General features: G+C 36.0%; 1 protein-coding gene and 1 pseudogene across 1 annotated transcript; both read left to right on the top strand.

Moving 5' to 3' along the window:
* The first annotated feature begins 1,898 nt into the window (after positions 1-1,898).
* Positions 1,899-6,104, top strand: LOC109093045 (cap-specific mRNA (nucleoside-2'-O-)-methyltransferase 2-like). The gene is made up of 2 exons (XM_042759834.1): positions 1,899-2,103; positions 3,457-6,104. Exon 2 carries the CDS (start codon positions 3,496-3,498, stop codon positions 5,725-5,727), a length of 2,232 nt encoding a protein of 743 aa, XP_042615768.1. The 5' UTR covers positions 1,899-2,103; positions 3,457-3,495; the 3' UTR covers positions 5,728-6,104.
* Positions 6,105-12,535: 6,431 nt separating this feature from the next.
* LOC109093049 lies at positions 12,536-21,878 on the top strand (annotated as a pseudogene).
* The last annotated feature ends 43 nt before the right edge of the window (positions 21,879-21,921 follow it).

The raw sequence follows: 21,921 nt of genomic DNA, 5'->3' as shown, positions 1-21,921 counted from the left end.
CGCATACTAGAACAGAACACTGATCATCACATTAACAGTCTCTCAGAAACTCACCGTGTTAAAGTGAACGAGGTATAGACCCCTATAAAAGTAAGTAAGCAGTCATTTACCAGGCACTTTAATCTAGAGTGACTTTCAGTTTATTACATGGAAAATCCCCCTGGAGCAACCTTGGGTTAAATGCCTTTCTCAGAGGCACAGTGGTGATAGCTCTTGGTTCTCTTTCTTTGTGCGGATGAAGCCAGCAACTTTCCAATTAAAGCAATAAGACATTACAATTAAGAAACCATAACATGCTATCTCATTACCCTTCTTAACTTTTATCAGTCTCTTAGCATTGTGCATTCTAATCAGCTCATTTCAACAGAACTTTAATACATCTCTCATACACATAAATGCACAGCCATATGAGCCAGCTGAACGCACATGCAGGCACAAGCACCCTCACGTAGATTAATACACTTGAGTACACATGCAGTGTACTTTTATGCATGACAGCACCCACACATCAGCTCAGCTGTATTCCAGTCATCTAAATGCTGCTCATTTTGACACTGATGTCTCAGAATTAGTTTGTGTATGATCAATATCTATCTGTCTTTATTTCTATATAGTGTTTTGTCTCCCTTTCTTTTCATTCACTTTCCCACTGACACCTTAAACACAGGTCTGATTTTCTCCTATGACCCTTTTCCTGTTTCTTAGGCATTTACTGTACAAGAGCAGTGGGGTCAAAATCTGCCTGTCACCATGGCAATAAACCGCTCCATTCATGCGAGCAGCTTGTCTTATCTCCATAATGATCTGAGATCTGACCCTGACAGATTACTGTGCTTTAAATTCACACTTGCACAGGCAGTTATATGGCTGCATTCTTCTAATATGCTGAGCCAGGGGAAATTTCTCTGCTTCGCTCTTATCTCTGCTCACACACATTCCTATCACTTGCTTGGCAATACCCCCCATTTTCTATGGGTGACATGATTTGAATTCAATACATTTTGTTTGTTAAAACTCAATTTGTTGTACATCATGCTGTTTCATAAATCAAAGAAATGGACAGTGGATCTTGCTTGACTGTTTTAGATGTGAGAGGGGTTTGTTTAAGAGATTCAGTAGCATAAATCACACAGATACACACACTATATATAAACAGTAACAAACTGTACTCATAAAGCACCTATGTGCTTTATACAAACATATATCACATATACACACATATTTCAAAGGTTTAAGGTCAGTAAGAGTTTTTTCAATTTTGTGAAAGACGTTTCAAAATATTTGGTCCCCAATGACTTTCACAGTAAGCTATGCAAAAAATACTATGGAAGTCAATGGGACCAAGAACAGTTTGGTTACCCTTATACTTCAAAATACCTTCTTTTGTGTTCAGCAGAAGGTTTAAAACAACCTGAGTGTGAGTAAATGATGGCAGTTTAATTTTTTGGGTCAACTATCCCCTTCATGTCTTTGAAAAAAATAGCACTAGCATTGACTCCAAACGTTCAAAAGAACGTTATATATAAAAGCATGTTATTTATGGATATGATGATTATACTGAAATGATTAGAATATGTAAAGATTGTAAAGAGACAAATTAAATAAGTGTGTGCATAATATAGTCATCATAGCCAACAATAGCCTAATAGCTAACAGATATACAATATTATCAAATAATTAAAGTAGGCCTATACTCACATAATACACGGAACAAAAAATAAACATGCATTTTGCTTTCAGTTCTGTGTGTGTGTGTGTGTGTGTGTGTGTGTGTGTGTGTGTGAGCTGTGCTAAAATGTGGTTAGAGAGCAAATCCAGTATGAATTAGAAGCCAATGAGTTCATCAGTCAATGTCATTTCTCACTAGTCGCTGTACAGAGAGAGAACGAGAGAGGGGGGTATAAATGCAGAAAATGTCAGAACAAAGTCTCTAGAAAAATATTAGTAATTTAATTTCAACATCTCAATTTAGCATTCACATTAACTGCAATACTAAAGTGTCTCTTCTTGCTGAAACACACCCCCTCCTGTCACAAGCGAGCTTCACGAGCGGTGCTGCGCGCTGAGCCGTGCACGAGGAAGCCAGAACACTTACCGAGCTTGGTAAGCACAAGCAGATCTCATTATGTTAGTATCTTGACAACGAAACGATAGTAAACTCAAAGTAGGAAAATAATACTATCTAATACGTTCGTTTTTAGTGATTCATTTCAGTTCATCGGGCTGTATTCGACACATCGTATTTTCCTTCAGGTTTTCCCCAAACTACCCATAACACTCCCGTAGCGATGATAGTGTTCATCTGTCAGCTCTGTCGGATATTCGGCTGATGTGAAGAAAATGTAGCGTTAATACAACAGCATAATAAGAATCATAAATCAAAGTCTAATTTTTGAACGAAGCTTTTATTTGCATTTTTACGGTATGTAGCCGCGTTAGCTTGTTTGCTAGCCAGACAGTGAGATATAATCATGACAAGAACAAGCGTAACCCTATATATATATAACGTTATGTGAACACACAAGGGTTTTTATTTTTCATTTTTTTTGTATTAAGTGTCATGCGTTGGTCTGTAAAAACAGAGAGCGAACCATAAGCTTCTCTGAACGCAGGGAACTGCATCGCTGGAAATAAATGGGGAGTTGTCAACTTCCGAGTAATTGAGTGTTATGCACAACTGTGTGACAGGCAATACTCCGTCTAAAACTATTTTAAACAGCTTTTTGCGAATTATTTGTAATTTTTGTCATGCAGCTTTCGTGACTAATATTATTTTAGAGATTACATGATATATGTGTAAGTCTATTTAATGTTAAATACATTTGTAACATTGCAGGACCATTAAAAATTAACAGGTGAAGGCAAAAATTGTCTTAAGTCTTAAAAAGGTGACACGGTTTAGAAATGCTGACCAGTTAGAGGACCTAAGCTTTTTATTTTCCTTTAAATTGTAACCCAAAATCACATAAACTCTCATAAACATTATTAGATATATTGTGGTATATAACAATATAATTATTTAGTGCAGTATTCTGACAGGCCGTATCAGAGAGATAATATGCCGTTTGACCCTTTGACTGTGGGTTTTGCATTGACACATGCACTTTATGAATAATTAATGTGAGCATGCATGCAGAATTTTGATTACTGAAGCAAATATGGCTTAACGATTGTTATTAGGAACTCATTAGAAACGTTTAAATGCTTACTAGTATTAAAATTAAAGGGGTAGTTAACCCAAAAATTATCAGAAAATCTGTAATCATTTACTTACTTTTTTTTCGTCCATACAATAGAAGTCAATGATAACCAAAACTGTTACTATTCTTCTTCTGACAGTGAGTAAATGATGCAAGAATTAAAATTTTTGGGTGAACTGCCTCTATAAAAATCTTCATATTCTGCCAATTTATAGTGCTCATGAAAATCTTTGTTGATTGCCCTTGTCTTTTACAGTTTTTGAGTGATTGATGTCTCCAAACATAGTTTTGAAGGATGAACCGGGGCCGGGGAGTGAGAAAAAGAACGGCACCAGAAAAATCAGATGCCTTTGAAACTTGTAACGAGGAAATACGTGTGGAAATTCACCAGCTCTTCAACAAGGTTAGAGGTTATGTTCCCCCTGCTGGAGGAGAATGGAGGTTGCCTGACCCAAGTGTGGTGCTCTGTGATCCTCATGTGAGTCACCCACGTTTGCAGGCTCTGAAACAATCACTAAATGAAGTGAAGAATCAACTCAGCGATAAAGACCTCTCAGTATGGCACCAGCATACTTGTTTCACCAACCGAGCGGGTACTGTTACGGGCCACCTTCGCTCCACAACCAACGCAGAGCTGTGCACCCAGGCTTGGGCCAAGTTCTATGAGATCCTAGGCACTTTTAAACTTCTCCCTGACAATGCGTTGAAGAGTGGCGAGTTGAACTCCATACACCTGTGTGAAGCCCCTGGTGCCTTCATATCAGCTCTAAATCACTTCCTCAAGACGAGTGGCCTCTACTGCGACTGGAACTGGATTGCAAACACTCTAAATCCATACTACGAAGCCAACGGACGTGGTTGCACTATTACAGATGACAGACTCATCGCACACACTCTGCCTTGGTGGTTCTTTGGATCTGACAACACAGGTGACATAATGCTTCAGAAGCATCTGCTGGAGCTGCCGAGATTTGTGAGCAACATGCGCAGTGTTGATTTGGTTACAGCAGATGGAAGCTTTGACTGCCAGGGGGACCCAGGGGAACAGGAGAGATTAGTTGCTCCTCTGCAATATTGCGAAGCCGTTTGTGCACTTCTGCTGTTAGGAACCGGAGGCTCATTTGTCCTGAAGATGTTCACACTATTTGAACACTCATCTGTCTGTCTGCTGTATATCATTGCGTGCTGCTTCCGTTCTGTGAACGTCTTCAAGCCAGGCACCAGCAAGTCTGGAAATTCAGAACTGTATATAGTGTGCTTGGACTATCAGGCCAAAGAACAAATTCGGCCATTGCTCTCAAAGTTAATCCGTAATTACGGACCAGACTTGGCATCCACAGTGGCGCTTTTTCCCCGTCGCTGCATTCCAGACTCATTTCTAAGTCAGCATGAAGAGATATGCACATTTTTCCATGCATTGCAAGTTAACACAATCCAGGAGAACATCAAGCTTTTTGAGTGCATGAGCGTAGAACAGCGCAGGCGATTGGAGCAGCTCAGGGAATATGCTGCAGAGTTTTATACAAGACGTTTCAGTGTTCACTACCTCCCTCGGAAAAGCTGGGTTTGCCGTGGTGGCGTGGCCAGATGGGTAAAACTCTGTGAAAGGAAGCAAATGGGCTCTTTCAATCAGCGCAAGGAGATGGACCTTCAGGGATGGAAGCAGCGCCTTGCCCATGGAAATCATGGGGAGTTCATAGAGAGGCACTATGCAGGGAAAGAAGAATGTGAGATTGTACTTAGTGGCCCATTGGATGAATGCGATTTGGGAGCCTGGTTTGCCCTTGAGGGAGCTGCCTTGCCGAAAGTCTGCAGCTCCACCTTCTGTGATCAAGACATGCTAGACTTCCTTAATGAAGCTCTGGAGGAGAACGTGAGGGTCAAAGCGGTGAATCATTCTGACAGAGCTTTGCCAGTATGCAGCTCCTGTAGCATTGACTCCCCTGTAGGCATCTTATCTGAGATTTGCAGCAGCAACCCTGATGTGACGTCTTGTTTGGTGCTGGGAAGACAGTCCTGGTGTGTCGGAACACTTGTAGGCATTAAATTGCAGCCAGAGTTTTTGCAAGGACCCTCCTGTTGTGAGGTACAGGATTCCACATTGCACGACGGACAACCAGACTATCAATTTGAGCTTCTGAACACTGTGCTTTTTGCTCTGCAGAAACAGCATCAGGGATCGACCCTGGTGATTCCCTTATGTTCTGTCTTAACACGCTTCAACTCCGGCCTGGTTTTGATACTCCACCTGTGCTTTCGTTACATCACATTCCGTTGTTCGTCTGGTTGGCCTCCTGCTGCTCTTGTGTGTATAGGTTTCTCTCCGCTATCAGCACTACCCCAGCTGCTGGACTTTCTCCGGGACGTGTTGGAGAAGATGAAAAAAGTTAAACTTGAGCTGGGGAGGCAGATTCTGCAGTTTGTACCTTTAGAAGAACTTCTCAGTGGGGAATTACCTCGCTTCCTGTCTTCCTTCAATACTGCTGTTGTTCGACAGCAGCTGCATGTGCTCATGCAGGTTGAATAGAGCACATAATGCTACCCCAGTATGCCTGTACTCTCTAGAAGAACTTTTCAGTTAGACTACATTTCAGTATAATCATGTATTGGTTTACTTGAATTTAAGCCATAGTTGCACCAGTGCTACAGTGAATATGTAGCATACATTGGAACACAGAATTCCTTTGTTTTATATATTTGGGGAGAATATCTTTATTTAACCTTGAATGTGCTGCATATGACTAAGGATTTCTAAAATATATATTAGTATGTGCAGTTCAGAATGCTTATTTTAATATTTGTTTCATTACATTTTTTCTTTTATTAATGCTTGAAATTATATGTGTTGCCATGATTGATTTGTCTGTCCTGACTTATTTATTAAAAATATTCTTTAAAAATGCATACAGTATATTGAGTATTTTCACTTGTCGTTACCATAAATAGCAACTTACAGAAACCTGTTATGAGATATTGAGGTATAATGGCTGGGACAGTATATGGTGGAGTACTATACATCATAGACATTTGACAGTTGTGTTTGATTGTATTCATTACAACTGTGTTGAAAATTGCAAACCAGTTATTAATCTTTTGCATTGTATAGCATTGTTTTCCAACAATAGTGTGTTTAGGAATTAATGGAGTTACGTTATAGCTGAAATCTACAATGCAACTGTATTTTCTTCTTTTCGTTTTTCAATTATAATTTGTTGCATATTTTCCATTTATAACGAAACAATTATTTTAATGAACAAGATGTTTTGTAAAGAAAACATTTGATGAAAAATATTATGAAATATATTATAGGCAATATAAAACTGATCATTCTTTTGCAGTGGGGCTAGTAAAAATGTTAGTGGCCAGGTAAAAATCTATGCTGGCCCAAATAGCCTTTATTACAAAAAAGACCAAAATGTCAGTTTTATTTAAGAATTTGGGACCATTGAAGAATGGTTTTGACAAATAATAGTCAAGTCTGAGCCAAGGGCTATGAGTTATCAGAGTTATACATTTTTTATGTTGGCAGATATGATTCCAACTGAGTGATTCAACAAAAGACAGAGAACAACCTATCGCCATTTTTCTGACCAGAAGTGTTGATGGAAATGTCTGCACATATGTGAAGAGGCACTGTCTTACGTCTCATAAAGGTAAATGTTTCTGCATATCTGACAAATGCTACAGTTTAAGTTACTCCCACGCTGGGATTATGTTGTGTTCTCTTTGTTGGATGTTAGGGACTCCGTTCTTATCAACTGTGATTATTTTTGCGTGGATGGATTTCTGCACAGCAAGAGTAAGAGTTCTGTACTCGCATATGCATCTCATCTGCAGCTTTCCACTAATCTCCCAATGATATTCACATCCAAAACTATCCACATTCAACCGTTTCATCCAATTAACATCTAAACCAATACACACAAAACAAACAGTGGAAGACAGCAGGTCAAAATGAACAATCTTAAAAAGTTTTTTCTTTTCTTTTCCTTTATTCTCTTTTAACAGTTCATAAAGATTCAAAACATACTTTTTTTGTGGGTCACAACAATTCGATAAAAATTACGTCACAACTAAGGACTCCTTTACACTTTTCTGTCAATGGAATGATTCTGCTTGGTCATTGATTTCAAACTGTATAATTTACCATTTTCACAGGCAACCCAATTGTTTTTTTTTTTTTTTTTTAATCCACAAAATATTGTAAACAAACAAAAAAACTACTAGTTTTAGCTGGTTTGCTGGTCTTCACAGATGGTAGATGGTTTGTGCTGGTTTCTCAGCCTGGCCAAATAAAAAAATGCCCAAAACTTTCTAAAACAGACAAACAGACTAGGATGGGAGATCGACTAAAGCTGTTTAAGCTGTTTTTGACTACTGTTAAAGCTCTGAGCACACTTATTAACATATAGGATGGCCCGCATGAGCATTTTGATGTAGAGTTGATAAATACAACACATACTGGAGTAAATTTTACACACTACACAGAACTGCAACAGCCACCTGCTGTGCAGGCCTTTAGTGGTTTATAACTGATTCACAGTTGGAGTGGGGATTTCCATGGAAGTTCTGCTCTGCCTCATTACAGTATGTCTGTTGAGGACTGTCAGCTTAACTATGAACACATATTTTCCTATAAGAATTAAGTAATTTAAGACTATACTGCTATAAAGTGAAGTGACACACATTTGAACATGTACAAACATTACATCGCTAGCTGCACAGCATATGAAATGATTCACAATAATATCTCTCACTGAAATAATGATATATGCCACACATTCTGTATTTCATCCACTGCTCTTAAAGCCTCTTTCCAATGTTACTCTCTTCTAATCTGTCCAGCAAAACCTCCATAACTCTGTGGTCTCAGCACTGAGTTAGCTAGAATGTATGCCAAGACACTGATTCATTAAAGAAAGTGTTTTTATTCTGTAGAGTGATTCATAATTCATGCAACATTTCTTACAAGACGCAGGTTAGGTTTGCAGAGCTGCTTTTGTTGAGAGGTAAAGTCACAGTCAGTCATGTTTATCTTTTTTATTATACATATGCAGTACATTTCTTTTCATACAGTATGCACCATTTCTACCACTATGTCCGTAAAAATGTGTGTGCGCATGTTCCGGTTCCTGAGAAAACCTGGCGAGCTGTAATTTGGAAAGTTCCACTGTTTTGTGTGTGTGTGTGAGGACGCATTCATTACTATTAGGACTTCAGGCTGAGCACTCTGAGTGGTAGTTTTTGGTTAGTCAGCACACATAACTCTTTCTGAAGATTGACTGAATTGGACCTTTTTAAGCTTTGTTGTTTAAACTCTGTGACTTGGAATAAATCTGTGACTTGAGAATCCTTTAAAGGGATAGTTCACCCCAAAAAATGAAAATTCTTTCATCATTTATTCACCCTCAAGTTGTTCCCAACATGTATGAGTTTCTTTCTTCTGTCGAACACAAAAGAAGATATTTTGAAGAATGTTGGTAAACAAACAGTTGCTGGTATCCACTGACTTCCATAGTATGGAAAAATAAAAACTGTGGAAGTCAATGGCTACCAGCAACTGTTTAGTTAAAAAGATTCTTTGAAATATCTTCTTTCAGCAGTAGATGAATTTGTTTCTTCAACAGAACAGATTTGGAGAAGTTTAGCATTACATCACTTACTCATCAGTGGATCCTCTGCAGTGAATGGGTGCCGTGAGAATGACAGCTGATAAAATATCAAATTAATCCACATGACTCCAGTCTATCCATTAATGTCTTGTAAAGTGAAAAGCTGTGTTTCTCTAATAAACAAATCCATCAAGACATTTTTAACTTTAAAACACTTCTGCCCAAAATATGAGTCCATAATCCATAATAACGCTTCCTCCATTGGAAGTCCATACTTTGTTGTCCTTTCACATCAAAATCCACTGACATATTTGTTTGGAACTGTTTTGGACTGTTTTTGTTTGTAAACAGTGCTTGATCTGTGCATATTTCTCTCCTGATTCACAGGAGAAAACTTTTTCACTGGAGAAAACAATGTTATGGATAGAAGATTTGTATTTTATCTGGAAGCAATGGCTTGAAGATAAAAGCGTCTTAATGATGGATGCTGATCAGGATGTTGGTTGTAAATATCTTCCATTAACAAAAGTAGGCCATCCTGAGTTTGAAGCACCAGTATATAGATAGTTTTTTAAAAAGCATCAGGCTGTAGAAGCCTTTTTGGAACCTTTATTTTTAATAGTGTATAGTTTAATCTTGACTTTGGAGAGGATCAAGTGCATACATGTGTTCTGCATGTGTTCCAGTCAAAATACTGTATTGCCTAAAAACTTTATTATCCCTTACATCAGATGAACAACATTCTACATATGTGGGTCCATTTGACAGATGGAATCATACGTCTGATTCTGGACACTGGACACACGCCTATCTATTGCATCAGATCATGTTTGTGGTGGCAGAAGGACAGCCAGTGACACTTAGATGGATTATGGGAAATAGTACCCTTGATATTGAAATCTGCTTGTGTAAAGTTCTGTTTTTTGTTTGTTTGTTGCAACTGCATCTTGTCATCATTTGCATGCAGATATTTATTTTAGATATTTATTTTTGGCTCGATTTACTGAATCCATCTAACATTGTGTAATATATTTATTTTGAGAATGTTGAACTGTGAATATCAGTCACTGCAGCTAAATATGGGGTCAGTAAGGTTTCATTTTTTTTTTAAATAAATGTATACTTATTGTACAGCAATCATGCATTAAATTGATGAAACAGTGGCAGTAAAGACCTACATTGTTACAAAAGATTTCTAATTCAAATAGATGCAATTACAATTTTGCAATTTTCTCAAAGAATCCTGAAAATATGCATAATGGTTTTCATATAAATATCAAGCACTGCAACTGTTTTCAACATGGATAGTAAAAAAAAAATTGTGAGCACCAAATCAGCATAATAAAATGATTTCTGAAGGATCATGTGACACTGAAAACCAGAGTTATGGCTGGTGAAATTTCAGCTTTGCCATCAAAGGAATAAGTTATATTTTAAATGTATTAAAATAGAAAACATTTTAAATTGTAAACTGTTTTTACTGTATTTTTCATCAAATAAATACAGCATTGGTGCGCATAAGAGACTTATTTCAAAAACATTTTTTAATCTTACCGACACCAAACTTCTGAACACATTCACATGTTTTTCTTTTGCATAATCTCTGCCAGCCTCCTTGCTTCTACCTTTTTAATCTCTTAAATGCTTCTTCTCTCATTCGCCCTCTCTTGCATTAAGTGCATAAGTGCAGTTCCAAGGGGCTTGCCAGCATATCCTTCCGCAGATATTTGGTTGTCTCTTTACTAATTATGTTATCAGTGGTCACCAACCTTTTTAAGCCCAAGATCCCTGACTTCAGCAATTATAAATGACAATATCTCCCTGTTGAAGAATTGACTGAAAAAGACCACCCAGATTATACTTACATTTTTTTTTTTTTTTCAGATTTCACAAGCAAATTGGATGATTCCGATTCTGTTTGTGGATTTTTTAGTTTTTTTTTCTTTTTCTTTTTTTTTTTTTTTTATCTTTTTTTTTTAATTTTTTTATGATTTTATTTTTTTTTTATTTTTTCTATAGCCATTTGAAATGAGAGGCAACCACTGCATTTTAATCAGGGTGCGAATTACACAGTGAACTAATTATCATGATTTTGTGTATTTCTAATGTTAAATGATTTAATCTAATTAATTAGCACAATTTGCTGATTAATTAATCGAATTAATCACAAAGAATTAGATTAATTAATTAGCACATAATGTCATTATTAAAGATTATTTAAAGTCATTGTGTTAAATTAGAAAAGCACTGAATAGACATTGCAAAAAAAGTAGCTTAAGAAAGAAATATTTTGATTCAACATACCAAAAACACAAATATAGGCAAAATACACAAAAATAAGTTTCGACCAGCCAATGATGATTCTGAAAGAAAACAGGCGGTGTTTGTTATAGTAGCCTAACACATGCTTTAACGCGCATCTAGTTTAAATTATTATTATTACAGTTTAATTTAAAATTAGTCAGAGCTATGAATCTTTATATTTACAAGTAAATCTCCATATTGCGTCAGCTACTTTCTATCCAACCCCCCCTACATTTAGTTTTGACGTCCATCAGTGAGGATCAAATAGGTACAGAAAAATAGGTACAAAAAAAAAAAAAACACTGGAAAAATGTATTTTTGTACTTATTTTTCTGTTATTGTCTACCAGTCGATCGCAATCAATAGGATTACAACAGGCTTCTCAAAGGTAATCATGAATTAGTGCTGCATGGAATCCATTCACCAACTCAGCCAGTGTCTGCAGTCCTTGATTCCAAACTGCTGAGACAAGTACGTGTGTGAGATTGATTAGTAATTGGCGGAAATTATACTGATTTAGGCCTATTTAGTTTATGTAGTCTCCTACAAAGATTGCTGTTTATTGCTTGTTATGGTGTATTCCTGTCCATTTAGCCCTTGCAGTTTCTAATATCATCACTTGTACTCCCAGTGCTTCCCCAAACTAATTCTGTTTCTGTCTCATTTTCTTTTTTTCACTATAAATAGACTGATGGTTCATTGGTTGAGATGTTGGAAAAGGGGGGATGGTGAGCAGAAAATCCTACAGCCCTATAGATTCATACACAACACACTAACATTATTGAAATGCTGCTAAACCAGTTTTATCTGACATATTCAGCATATAGTAGGAGTTTAAGTTATGGAAATGAAGGAGTTTATCTCTATCTATCTATCTATCTATCTATCTATCTATCTATCTATCTATCTATCTATCTATCTATCTATCTATCTATCTATCTATCTATCTATCTATCTATCTATCTATCTATCTATCCATCCATCCATCCATCATGTGGTTTGGGCAAGCATAATAATGAACAATGTATTTTTAAGTACTTCTGAAGAGTAGTCTACATTCATGTATTCTTTCATGTACGGGCACAAATGTGAATATTAGCCTTTACAAACTGACTGACTGAAAATTTAATAAAGCCTTCCATATCTTTTTCTAAAGGAATCCAGTCATTGTTGGTCACTGATAATATGCTTTAGGAAACTTTGATGCCATTTTCTGCTCGTAGAAGCGTACGAACGCATAGGATTTGTGAACATTTGAATTAATTTCCATTATCCTGCTGGGATGCTCCTAGAATGCGGATCTGAGTGAACTCGACTGCTGAAGCTGGTTTTAAACGCGCTATATGAGGCCGCCTATTGGTTAGTGTATGAACTGCAGGCTTCAGCTGTTAAAAGCTGCCGTCTTTGCGGGCTACTTCCAGTGACTCGCACAGGGGTAGAGGAGAGCTTCAAAGACAGGACACTTGTTTCTTTGAAAAACACCAAAGGGAGAGAAAACGATAAGATATGGCGAATAAGGGCAGCAGAGCCCCTTCCATTGCACCTGGCGGAACTCACTGCTACCCAGTTCCTCGACATCTGGAATAAATTCGATGCTGACGGTGAGTGCAACGGAGTGAGTCCCGGGACGAAAAGCGTTCTTAGTTTAGTCGTAGCCTACATCGGAGGCTATTACTTATCCAAACTGATTTTTGTATTGCATTTGATTTATGTCTACTATTAATTAAATTTAAATTTACATAAAATATATTCTGTATATTTTAAAATGGGTTACAAAAGCAAATAATAAGCATAACTTTTAAAAAATGTAAGCAATAAGCTAATTGATCAATGAAATACAAGCTGCTTATGGAAAGGGTCAGTCAGTGTTCCAACACTTTTTGTAGTGATAGAGAAATACTGTATTTTGTCACTTTTTAAAAGAAAGGGATGGTTTATTATTATTATGACTATTATTAATAATATATCACTAGTTTAATTTCTGGTCTGGATTGAGTGGTAAACTCAAGCATTTACGACATGATATTTCTTTTGTGGTATAGGCGCATAATGCAAGCATATGTTTTTTATTTTAATGCCGGTTTCCTATAAGTTCATTGAGTTACACGTTTAAAAAATAATAAAATAAAGTAAATGCAAATATTGAAAAAAAGCGCCAGTGGGATGATTGCCTGCCTATCGCGTTAACTGCTTGAGCGTTAGGCACGCGTTTTTCGCAGCTCAGTAAATTTTGCCTCCAGGCATTGTTGGCATTATTGATTCCGCTCTGGAATGGAATCTTTCCTGCCAGTTGATTTATGTGTCAGCGTTTGAGAGACTATGAAAATGAAAAGTTATGGGCGGGGTTTGAGAGAAAGCCGGTCCTGCTAGACGAAAAAATACGTCTTAAACCAGCTTAAAATAATTTGCTGTTATTGGTTTAAGCTGGCCTCCAGGTCTGGTCTTCATCTGATCAGGTCTCCCATCTCTGCGGTTATTCAGCTGGAGCTGGTCAGTGAGTTTGCCTCCCAAATGCATGACTAGGTTAAGAGGCCAGCTAAAACCAGCAAACCATTTAAGGCTTGTTTAGGCTAGTTTGGGAGTGATAGATATGTGAATGTCATATGTACAAACATATGGCAAAAATTGTTACAGACAACCAAAGCTATAGTTTTCCAGCCTTAGCTGGTTTAAGATGGTCTGATCTGCCTGATCGGCTAAAAAAATGTGTCCAGAACTCTAAAACCAGCAAATAGATCAGCATGGACAGGATGGGAAACCCACTAAGACAAAACAAAACAATCTTAGGCTAGTTTTTTAGCCAAAGATTGGAAATACTGGCAGAATGGAAATAATTATTCTTTAACAACCATTATAATTTGAATACAGGTTAAAATGAACTAGATCGGTTAAAAAAATAAAGAAAGAAGAAAAAACTACACTGCAAGTTGTGTAGAAGATGCAAGATTTCCCCCTGTATAAACATTGTTTCTAAGGAACATATGGATAGAATCCCTTTATAGCTCATTGAATTTATCTATAATCTGCATTTTGTCGGTTTAAATCAACAAGACAAGAACTAAGTATTAGATCCTCATTTCATTTATAAAGAGAGACTGATTGTCAAGTTAGATTAAGTTAGTTGATAATGTAATAAATGAATTTAAGTTAACTTTTTTCTCTAGGAAATGGCTGCATTGAAGGGAAGGAACTGGAACATTTCATTCGTGAGCTCGAGCTAGCGAGGAGAAAAGTGCAAGTGTGGTGAGTCACATACAGTTTTGTGTATGTTCATTACTTATGTTGTAAATCAGCTGCAGCTGTACTTGTCAAGTGGTGATCTGTCACATATAGTTATTAAGAACTACAGAATGAGATTAATCCAGATTACAGAATCTAAATTAATCTAGTTTATTGAACGTGCCATCTGAGCCAGACACCATCTGGCTGATATTTTCTAATGTCAATGCAATTTCTGGTTTTAAATATTTTTCTTAATATAAAGTGACACTTCTCTGGAACTATATGAAAACAAATTGTTCTTAATTGTGCTGTTTTACACGTCAGTCATGTTTGGTTGGTTTTCAGGATCCTTCAAATGCTTCGTTCAAAGACAGGATGAAAGAGTTTATGCAAAAATTCGATGAGAACGGTGATGGGAAGATTGAGATGTCAGAGGTAAATTTCACCGATTTTCACTGCTAAAGTAAGACACAGCAATAGTTAAAAGCTAGAAGAGAGAATGTATTGCAGAACTACTGTCTGATATTCATGGAACACCAGGAAGACTTATAAAGAGGACAATGAGGGCAGATTAGGGGCTTGAAGGAGAGGGCAGAAGGTTTGCGTCTATCGAGGGGATGAGGGATGATGGAGGAGAGATAGATGAAGGGGGAGGGAGAGGATGGAGGTGACGTCCATCATGATGCCGACAAGAATGAATGGATAAAATGATTTATGTTGGAAGAAAAAAACTCACTAATCCAGTCATAGAGACCACATGAACATATGAGCTCCTTCCTTCCTCCAATTAATGTCAACCTGCTGTAGCTATGATGCTATTCATTTTTTTTTTAAATTGTTTTTTTGGCTGATTAGGTTGTTTTTGAATGTTTTTAGTGGTGGTGGTTTTCTTTCTCTTGACCTGTTTGTAGTCCTATATAGCTTAGTAGAGGTAAAATGGTTTTGAAAGGATGAAAGGAGCCTCTCCATGCAGCAGATTAAAGCTTACTTAGTTGGAGACCATGCAGTTAATGCAGAAGGGAAGTGGTTATATACAAATGATCTGCAAGATACAAATCTCACTCTATTAGAAATTGTAATGAAGAAAATACTCCTAGTTGTGGTCCATAAGTGATAGACTAACTCACTACAAAGTTTAGATGTAAAATGTTTTTAGGCAGTTTTCCTGTTTTCAATCTGGTACAAAATCTCAAACATGCTACTTTATTTTAAAAGCTGACAGGATTTCAGCAGCTCATTCAGACTGCTTTTCAAGGCTTGTATGATCAATGATCTGTTCTTCTGTGTGAAGCGTGTGAATCTAAGATGGAACTGCAGATTATGTTGGGATTGTCATATCTGTCATCTGCTTTTCAGCCTTTTGGGGTTTTCTGCTTCACTTCTTTCAGAAAGGTAGAAGTTATCTTTAAAAGTAGGTTTTTCATTCTTACTGGTATGAACAATGATTGATTTTAGTAACTTTTAGCAGAAGAACAAAAATCAACAGAGATGTTCACTTTTTAAAGGAAGCGCATTTATTGTACTGAATAGCAGTAAATACAAAAATAACAAAATTAATTAAAGGGTTAGAAGTAGGTAGGTTTAAGACATTTATAATGGTTCAAAAGAGTTCTATTGTTCTTTTTAACTTTCTATTCATTCTGAAAAAAGTATCATGTATTTCCATAAAAATAAAGCAGCACAGCTTAAGCGGCACAACTGTTTTCAGCATTTATATAATAAAAAATGTTTCTTGAGCATTAAATCAGCATATTAGATTTCTGAAGGATCATGTGACACTGAAGATTGGAGTAATGATGCTGAAAGTTAGAGAACAGATTTTAAATTGTAATAATATTTCACATTATTACAGTTTTTACTGTATTTTTTTATGCAGCCTTTTTTCATCCAGAATCTATAGTCAATCCAGTGTTAAGGGTTCATGTCGACTAAGGATGCATTTATGCATTTTGTTGAACTTGAATCTCTCTCTTTATGATCTATATATGTTTCAGATATAGAATAAGCATTTCATGATCATAAAACTATATTTGTCCTATATGTTGTAATACTATACACATCCTTAAATCGAACAAAACTTCAAATCGATTGTAAAGCTTAAAAAGTACTTTTTGCTACATAGACAGAAGGTGATCCTCCAGGCCCAGGTTTGTGTGTCAGAGCACTCAGAGGTGGAATTTGTCATAGACAGATGGTTTCAGAGCTTTTCTGACTTTTCGGTCGGGTACGGTTTAGTGTTCTTCAGCAGTTCAGCAATGAAGAGCTCCTCTGTTGGGGCCAGAAAAGATAACCAAGAGCATGAAATTGTCTCTCATCCCTGTCCAGCCCTTGCAGACACTCTCTTCCTGAGCCAGGCAGATAGGCTTTACACAGGCATCAACTCAGACAGCAGCACTTGGTCGATTGTGTAGCAAAAGGGATGCTATGGATAAGAGCTTTGTGCGCCACTGTGCGGCTGTCCATGGTGCTGAAATCCCATTCAATGGATTTACAGAATGGAGTATAAAAGTAGTGGTTACGAAAAGAAAACATATTTAGTTTTCAGTATATTTAATGTTTATATTATTTGTATATTTTATTAACTTATATTATATAATATATCTATAAAAAATTTAATATTTTATTATAAGATAGATATAAATATTTAATTAAATGAGAAGTAACACTTTATTTATTTTTTTACAGTATTTTTACAACATAAAATAATTCTTTCTCTATTGATGTTTTTCAGCTGGCCCAAATCCTGCCAACTGAGGAGAATTTTCTATTGTGCTTCAGACAGTTTGTGGGATCCAGTGCAGAGTTTATGGCAGTAAGTAACAGTGATTATTTTGTTGCTGGATCCATAAGTAATTTATGGATATCCAGATCTGTAGAATTGAATTGATATAATCTGTCTACTCTCTGTGCATATCAGTAATCTGACTGACATGATTAATAACCTCTCCATTAGTTTTGGGACTCAATAGTTGCAACAATTATTAATGTCTCATTGTGAAAATGAAATAGCTTTCAGTAGCTGAGGTGCCTTTGTGTGCATCTGTATGAAAGAAAGACAGAGAGAGCAAAAATAATTATGCTTGCAGTAGGTTATCTATTATGAATGGCATCCAATACATAAAGGAACACAGCGTGAGTATGTGTGAGTAACTGGGTTAATGGAGCTTCATTTGTACAACATGGTGATTTTGTAAATAATACAAAACATGTTCATTGTGAACATCTGAGCTGTAGAAGAGGACACACTGTTCAGAAGTGTGGACACAATGAAAGTGTTTTGCTAGCATTACAGAGGAAAACACACACATACAATACATTAATGCACACAGTAACACACATCCAAGTAAATCAGGGTAGGTGGGTTTTTCTCCACAGTAGATCAACTCGCCAGTAATCCCAGTGTAATTCCCAAATACCAAATTCCCTGGGTTAATCAAGATGACATAATCACATACAAATCAGAACATTTTTGATTGAAGCCCTGTCCGTTTCACCTTTATAGGGCAAAGGATCTGTACATATATGGGTGGAGGTGTCTTAATGCTATTGTTTCATTTTTCAGGCATGGAGAAAATATGATACTGACCGTAGCGGATACATTGAAGCCAATGAACTGAAGGTATAACTCAATAGGTCACAGTGAACTTCCTATAGATAGATCCATTACTAAATAAAATCATTTCTTTTCCCCAGGGCTTTCTCTCAGATCTGCTGAAGAAAGCAAACAGACACTACGATGACAAGAAACTGAATGAATATACACAGACCATAGTGAGTGGACACACAATTCACACCAACACACATTTACACAGCCACTCTTTAATTTGTGCTTTTTTCCCTGAAGCTTAAAATGTTTGACCTGAACGGTGATGGCAAACTGGGATTGTCCGAAATGGCAAGGTGAGTAGGCCTCTGAGTGAGTTCATGAGTGAATGCATATTAATGCAATATTGTCTAAAATGTTATATTTGTGTCTTTAGACTGCTTCCTGTGCAGGAGAATTTTCTGCTCAAGTTTCAGGTAAGATCAAGCAGTGTTCATAATGTTAGATTCAGTTCAGCTTGATTGTCATTTTGCAGAGTACAAGTAAAGTGTTCCTGCAGCTCAGAACAGAAGAGAGCAAGAACAAGATCATGGTTTTGTTTTTTTGGATAAAAGTGTCCGGCAAATGATTAAACTTTATATAAATGTAAGTATAGAGCCAATGAAATACATCAGTTAACCATAAGTGTAAATACTAATATTGCGAGGTACAAATGCCTGTACAGTGCAATTTACTGTATCACAATGATCATTGTAGATTATTGTAGCACAAAAGACAAGGTGTATATATACAGAATGGGTTAGAATAGTAATTGGTTAGTTCAGTGCAGTTCAATAACTGTAAAAAGTTCATTTATTATGAAACAAGTTCTATTCAGCTGTAAGCAGCTCCACTAAGACAGTAGAGTTGGTATTCTGCACAAGTCAGTTTAGTGTTGATTCAGTTCAGTTCAGTAACATTGTCGAAGTTGCAAAATTCATAAACTATGAACAAATTTGATTCAGCTATAAAATCAGTTATTGTTTTGAAAACTGTGATATACTGGAAGCTGGCAGTTGCTTGCAGTTACAGTAGAATCAAAGTAACTTACAGTGAGAGCTGAAGAGAAATAGATAAAATTTGCAATATGGCAAGGGATTCTTTTTTTAAATCAGCAGATCAGATGCATGTTTTCTGCAAAAGCCATGTAGAAAACATACAATGATAATGGATGAATCTGTATTTGGGTACATAGGTTTGTTTGTGTGTGAACCTGACAGCAGATTGGTTACTGATTTCTTCCACAGAGAGCACGGGTTGATAGGGATTACTTCAATCCTACTGTAGTTGCGATAATCTGCATAGATTATTCTTGAACCCCGGAGATGTACTGATCCGACCCAGTCTCCCCACATTCACGGGGTGCTCTCTCTCTTTATTTTTCTTTGTCTCTCTTTTTTTTCCTCAAACAAAACAACAAAAAATAGGTTAAGACTGGAAGAACTGGTCTACGTTCTGTTTAGTCTCAAAGCATTATCAGGGTCAAAATATGGTCACCAAGATTTCCTTTACCATTTCAGTCATGAAAAAGATTTCAAATATTCATAAAAGGGTATCATTCTATACACAAACATTTTAATAAAAATATGTTTTGCTTTAATTTTTATTAGAATTTTATTAATAAATGTAAAAAGTGTAGTGTAAAAATGCTTTTTAATGTTATTAATGGAAGTTAGTATAAAATTTATAATATATGTATGTATAAATTATGCATGCAATTATAAAAAATATCTAAATATTAAATTATTTATAATCTTATTATATTCATTTATAATATACTGGAAAAACATTTGTTTGTTCACTAGGGGAATCAGAAGGCACAGTAAAACCGACACTGAGGGGCATTAAATGCTCACTATAAATTGTAAACCAATATAATACAAAGAATAAAAAGCAATGCAATTAGATATGAATTGAATATTATTACTGTCATTACTGGAATGCCATTGATTTAAATTATACAAAGCCATTTTCTAAATTACTTTTATGTGCAACATTTGGCATGATTACATCACATTTTCATGGCATGTTTACGAATGGTATGCATTAAATTTTTTAATTATTATTATTTATTTTTTTACAGCATAGGAATGATGCTATATGTCACTACACTGTTCTGTTGTAATCCAAAGGATTAAAAGGATTATTTTCTAGTTATGAATATTCAAACCCTCAAAATTGAATCTGAAAACAAATTGATATTATGCTGTAACTCTCTACACTATATTTTGCACACATACACACATTCACTGAGCATAAACTAATGTCTCTTTTTCTTCTTCACCAGAATTTCAAACTATCTGCTGAAGAATTTGAAGCAATCTTTACCTATTATGATAAGGTCAGATAATGTGTATATTTCTTAAGTTTGTGTTCTTGTTCATTTGTCTTGTATTGTGGGTTAGTAATCTACACATGACCATATACACAAAAAAACAACATTTTAGCACTATATGATGACTACTATATGATACATAACCACAAATTCATAACTGATAAATCCTCTCAGATACCATGTATGCAGTGTGGAGACGTCTTTTTTCTTGTCAGTTTTCATCTGCAAGATTAATTTTTTAAAGTGTTATGTCAGATGTTAAATAGATGCCTTTTTAATATGCTTATGATTTAGAATGTCTATAAAACAGTTTTTCCCCTTTTATCCCTCAACAGGATGGAAATGGTTTCATTGATGAACATGAACTGGATGCACTGCTGAGAGACCTCTACCAAAAACAAAAAATGGTAACTTGATGTTAGGTGGGAATTTAGCATTCTATTAAGTCTTTTAATTGAAATTATGGCAGAAAAGCTGCATCTGAAATGGCATAAAAATATTATGGAAAAGTGCATTTACACACAAGTAAAGCACAGTGTACAGTTGATGAAAACTGTCACAGAAGCTACAACTGCAGAAAAAATTGTATGAAATTGTTTTAAATATAAAATTAAGAATATAGATACTTTAAATGATATTTGGGGTTGGTAAGATTTTTCCCAAAATAAATTATTAATTGTATTAATTATTAAATTGTATAATTGTATGAAGATGTTTATTTGAAATAAATGCTGTTCTTTTCATCAACTTTCTATGCACTAAATAATCCTGAAAAAAGTATCACAGTTTCCAGAAAAAAAAAAAAAAAGTCAAGCAGCACAACTGCTTTCAACATTTATAATAATTTCTAAATGTTTCTAAAGCAGCAAATCTGAATATTGGAATGCTTTCTGTGACACAGTAGACCGGAGTTTCAGCATAAATTTTTACAAATATTACCGCTCTCAAACTTTTAAAAGGTACTATAAATATTAAATGGTACATTTTAAAATATGTACTTATTTACATAATCCTGCACTAATTCCTGCATTTCAGCAATGGTAGACTGAATACTTTCAGACTTTTATGTATATCCTTCTTTAGGTCATTGACCCTCAAAAACTGGCTAGCTCAAAGAAGAGCATCATGGCGTTGTCAGACGGAGGAAAGCTGTTCCGCACAGAGCTGGAGATTGTGTTATGCAAGGATCCGTCAGTGTGAACTCTTAACTCTCTTCCTTCACCCACCCCGATCTAGCCAAAGCAGGTGCATGCGGTGGCTCTGTTCCACCTGTCAAAGTTAATCAGCATCCACAGCGTACCCCTCTCTCCGTGGCATGCCTTTCCCAAAGATATGGCTTCTCGATGTGTGCATCTCTTACTTGTCTTTTTTTTTTTTAAATGTGACATTATGGTATTATGATGGATATATGGTCTTATTCTCCTGCTTGTACCAAATCTTCAATTTGGTTGGTTTCTTTATGTATGCAGCCTGCTCTCTCTCCATTCCTCTCTCTCTTTCTCTTTCCAGTCTCTCCCATATATCTCCTTTTTTGTTCCTAGCAAGACTGTAGACTGTTGTTTTGCCAACACTGCTAAAAGAATTACTGAAATAAAGATAAGATAATACATCTACCTTCTAAACCATTCTGTTTCTTCTGCTTTAAATGATCTATCTTAATTTTTC

Source organism: Cyprinus carpio, chromosome A7 (assembly GCF_018340385.1).
Source record: "Cyprinus carpio isolate SPL01 chromosome A7, ASM1834038v1, whole genome shotgun sequence".
NCBI lineage: Eukaryota > Metazoa > Chordata > Actinopteri > Cypriniformes > Cyprinidae > Cyprinus > Cyprinus carpio.
The sequence above is the reverse complement of the archived record's forward strand: the minus strand, read 5'-3'. Positions and strand labels throughout refer to the sequence as shown.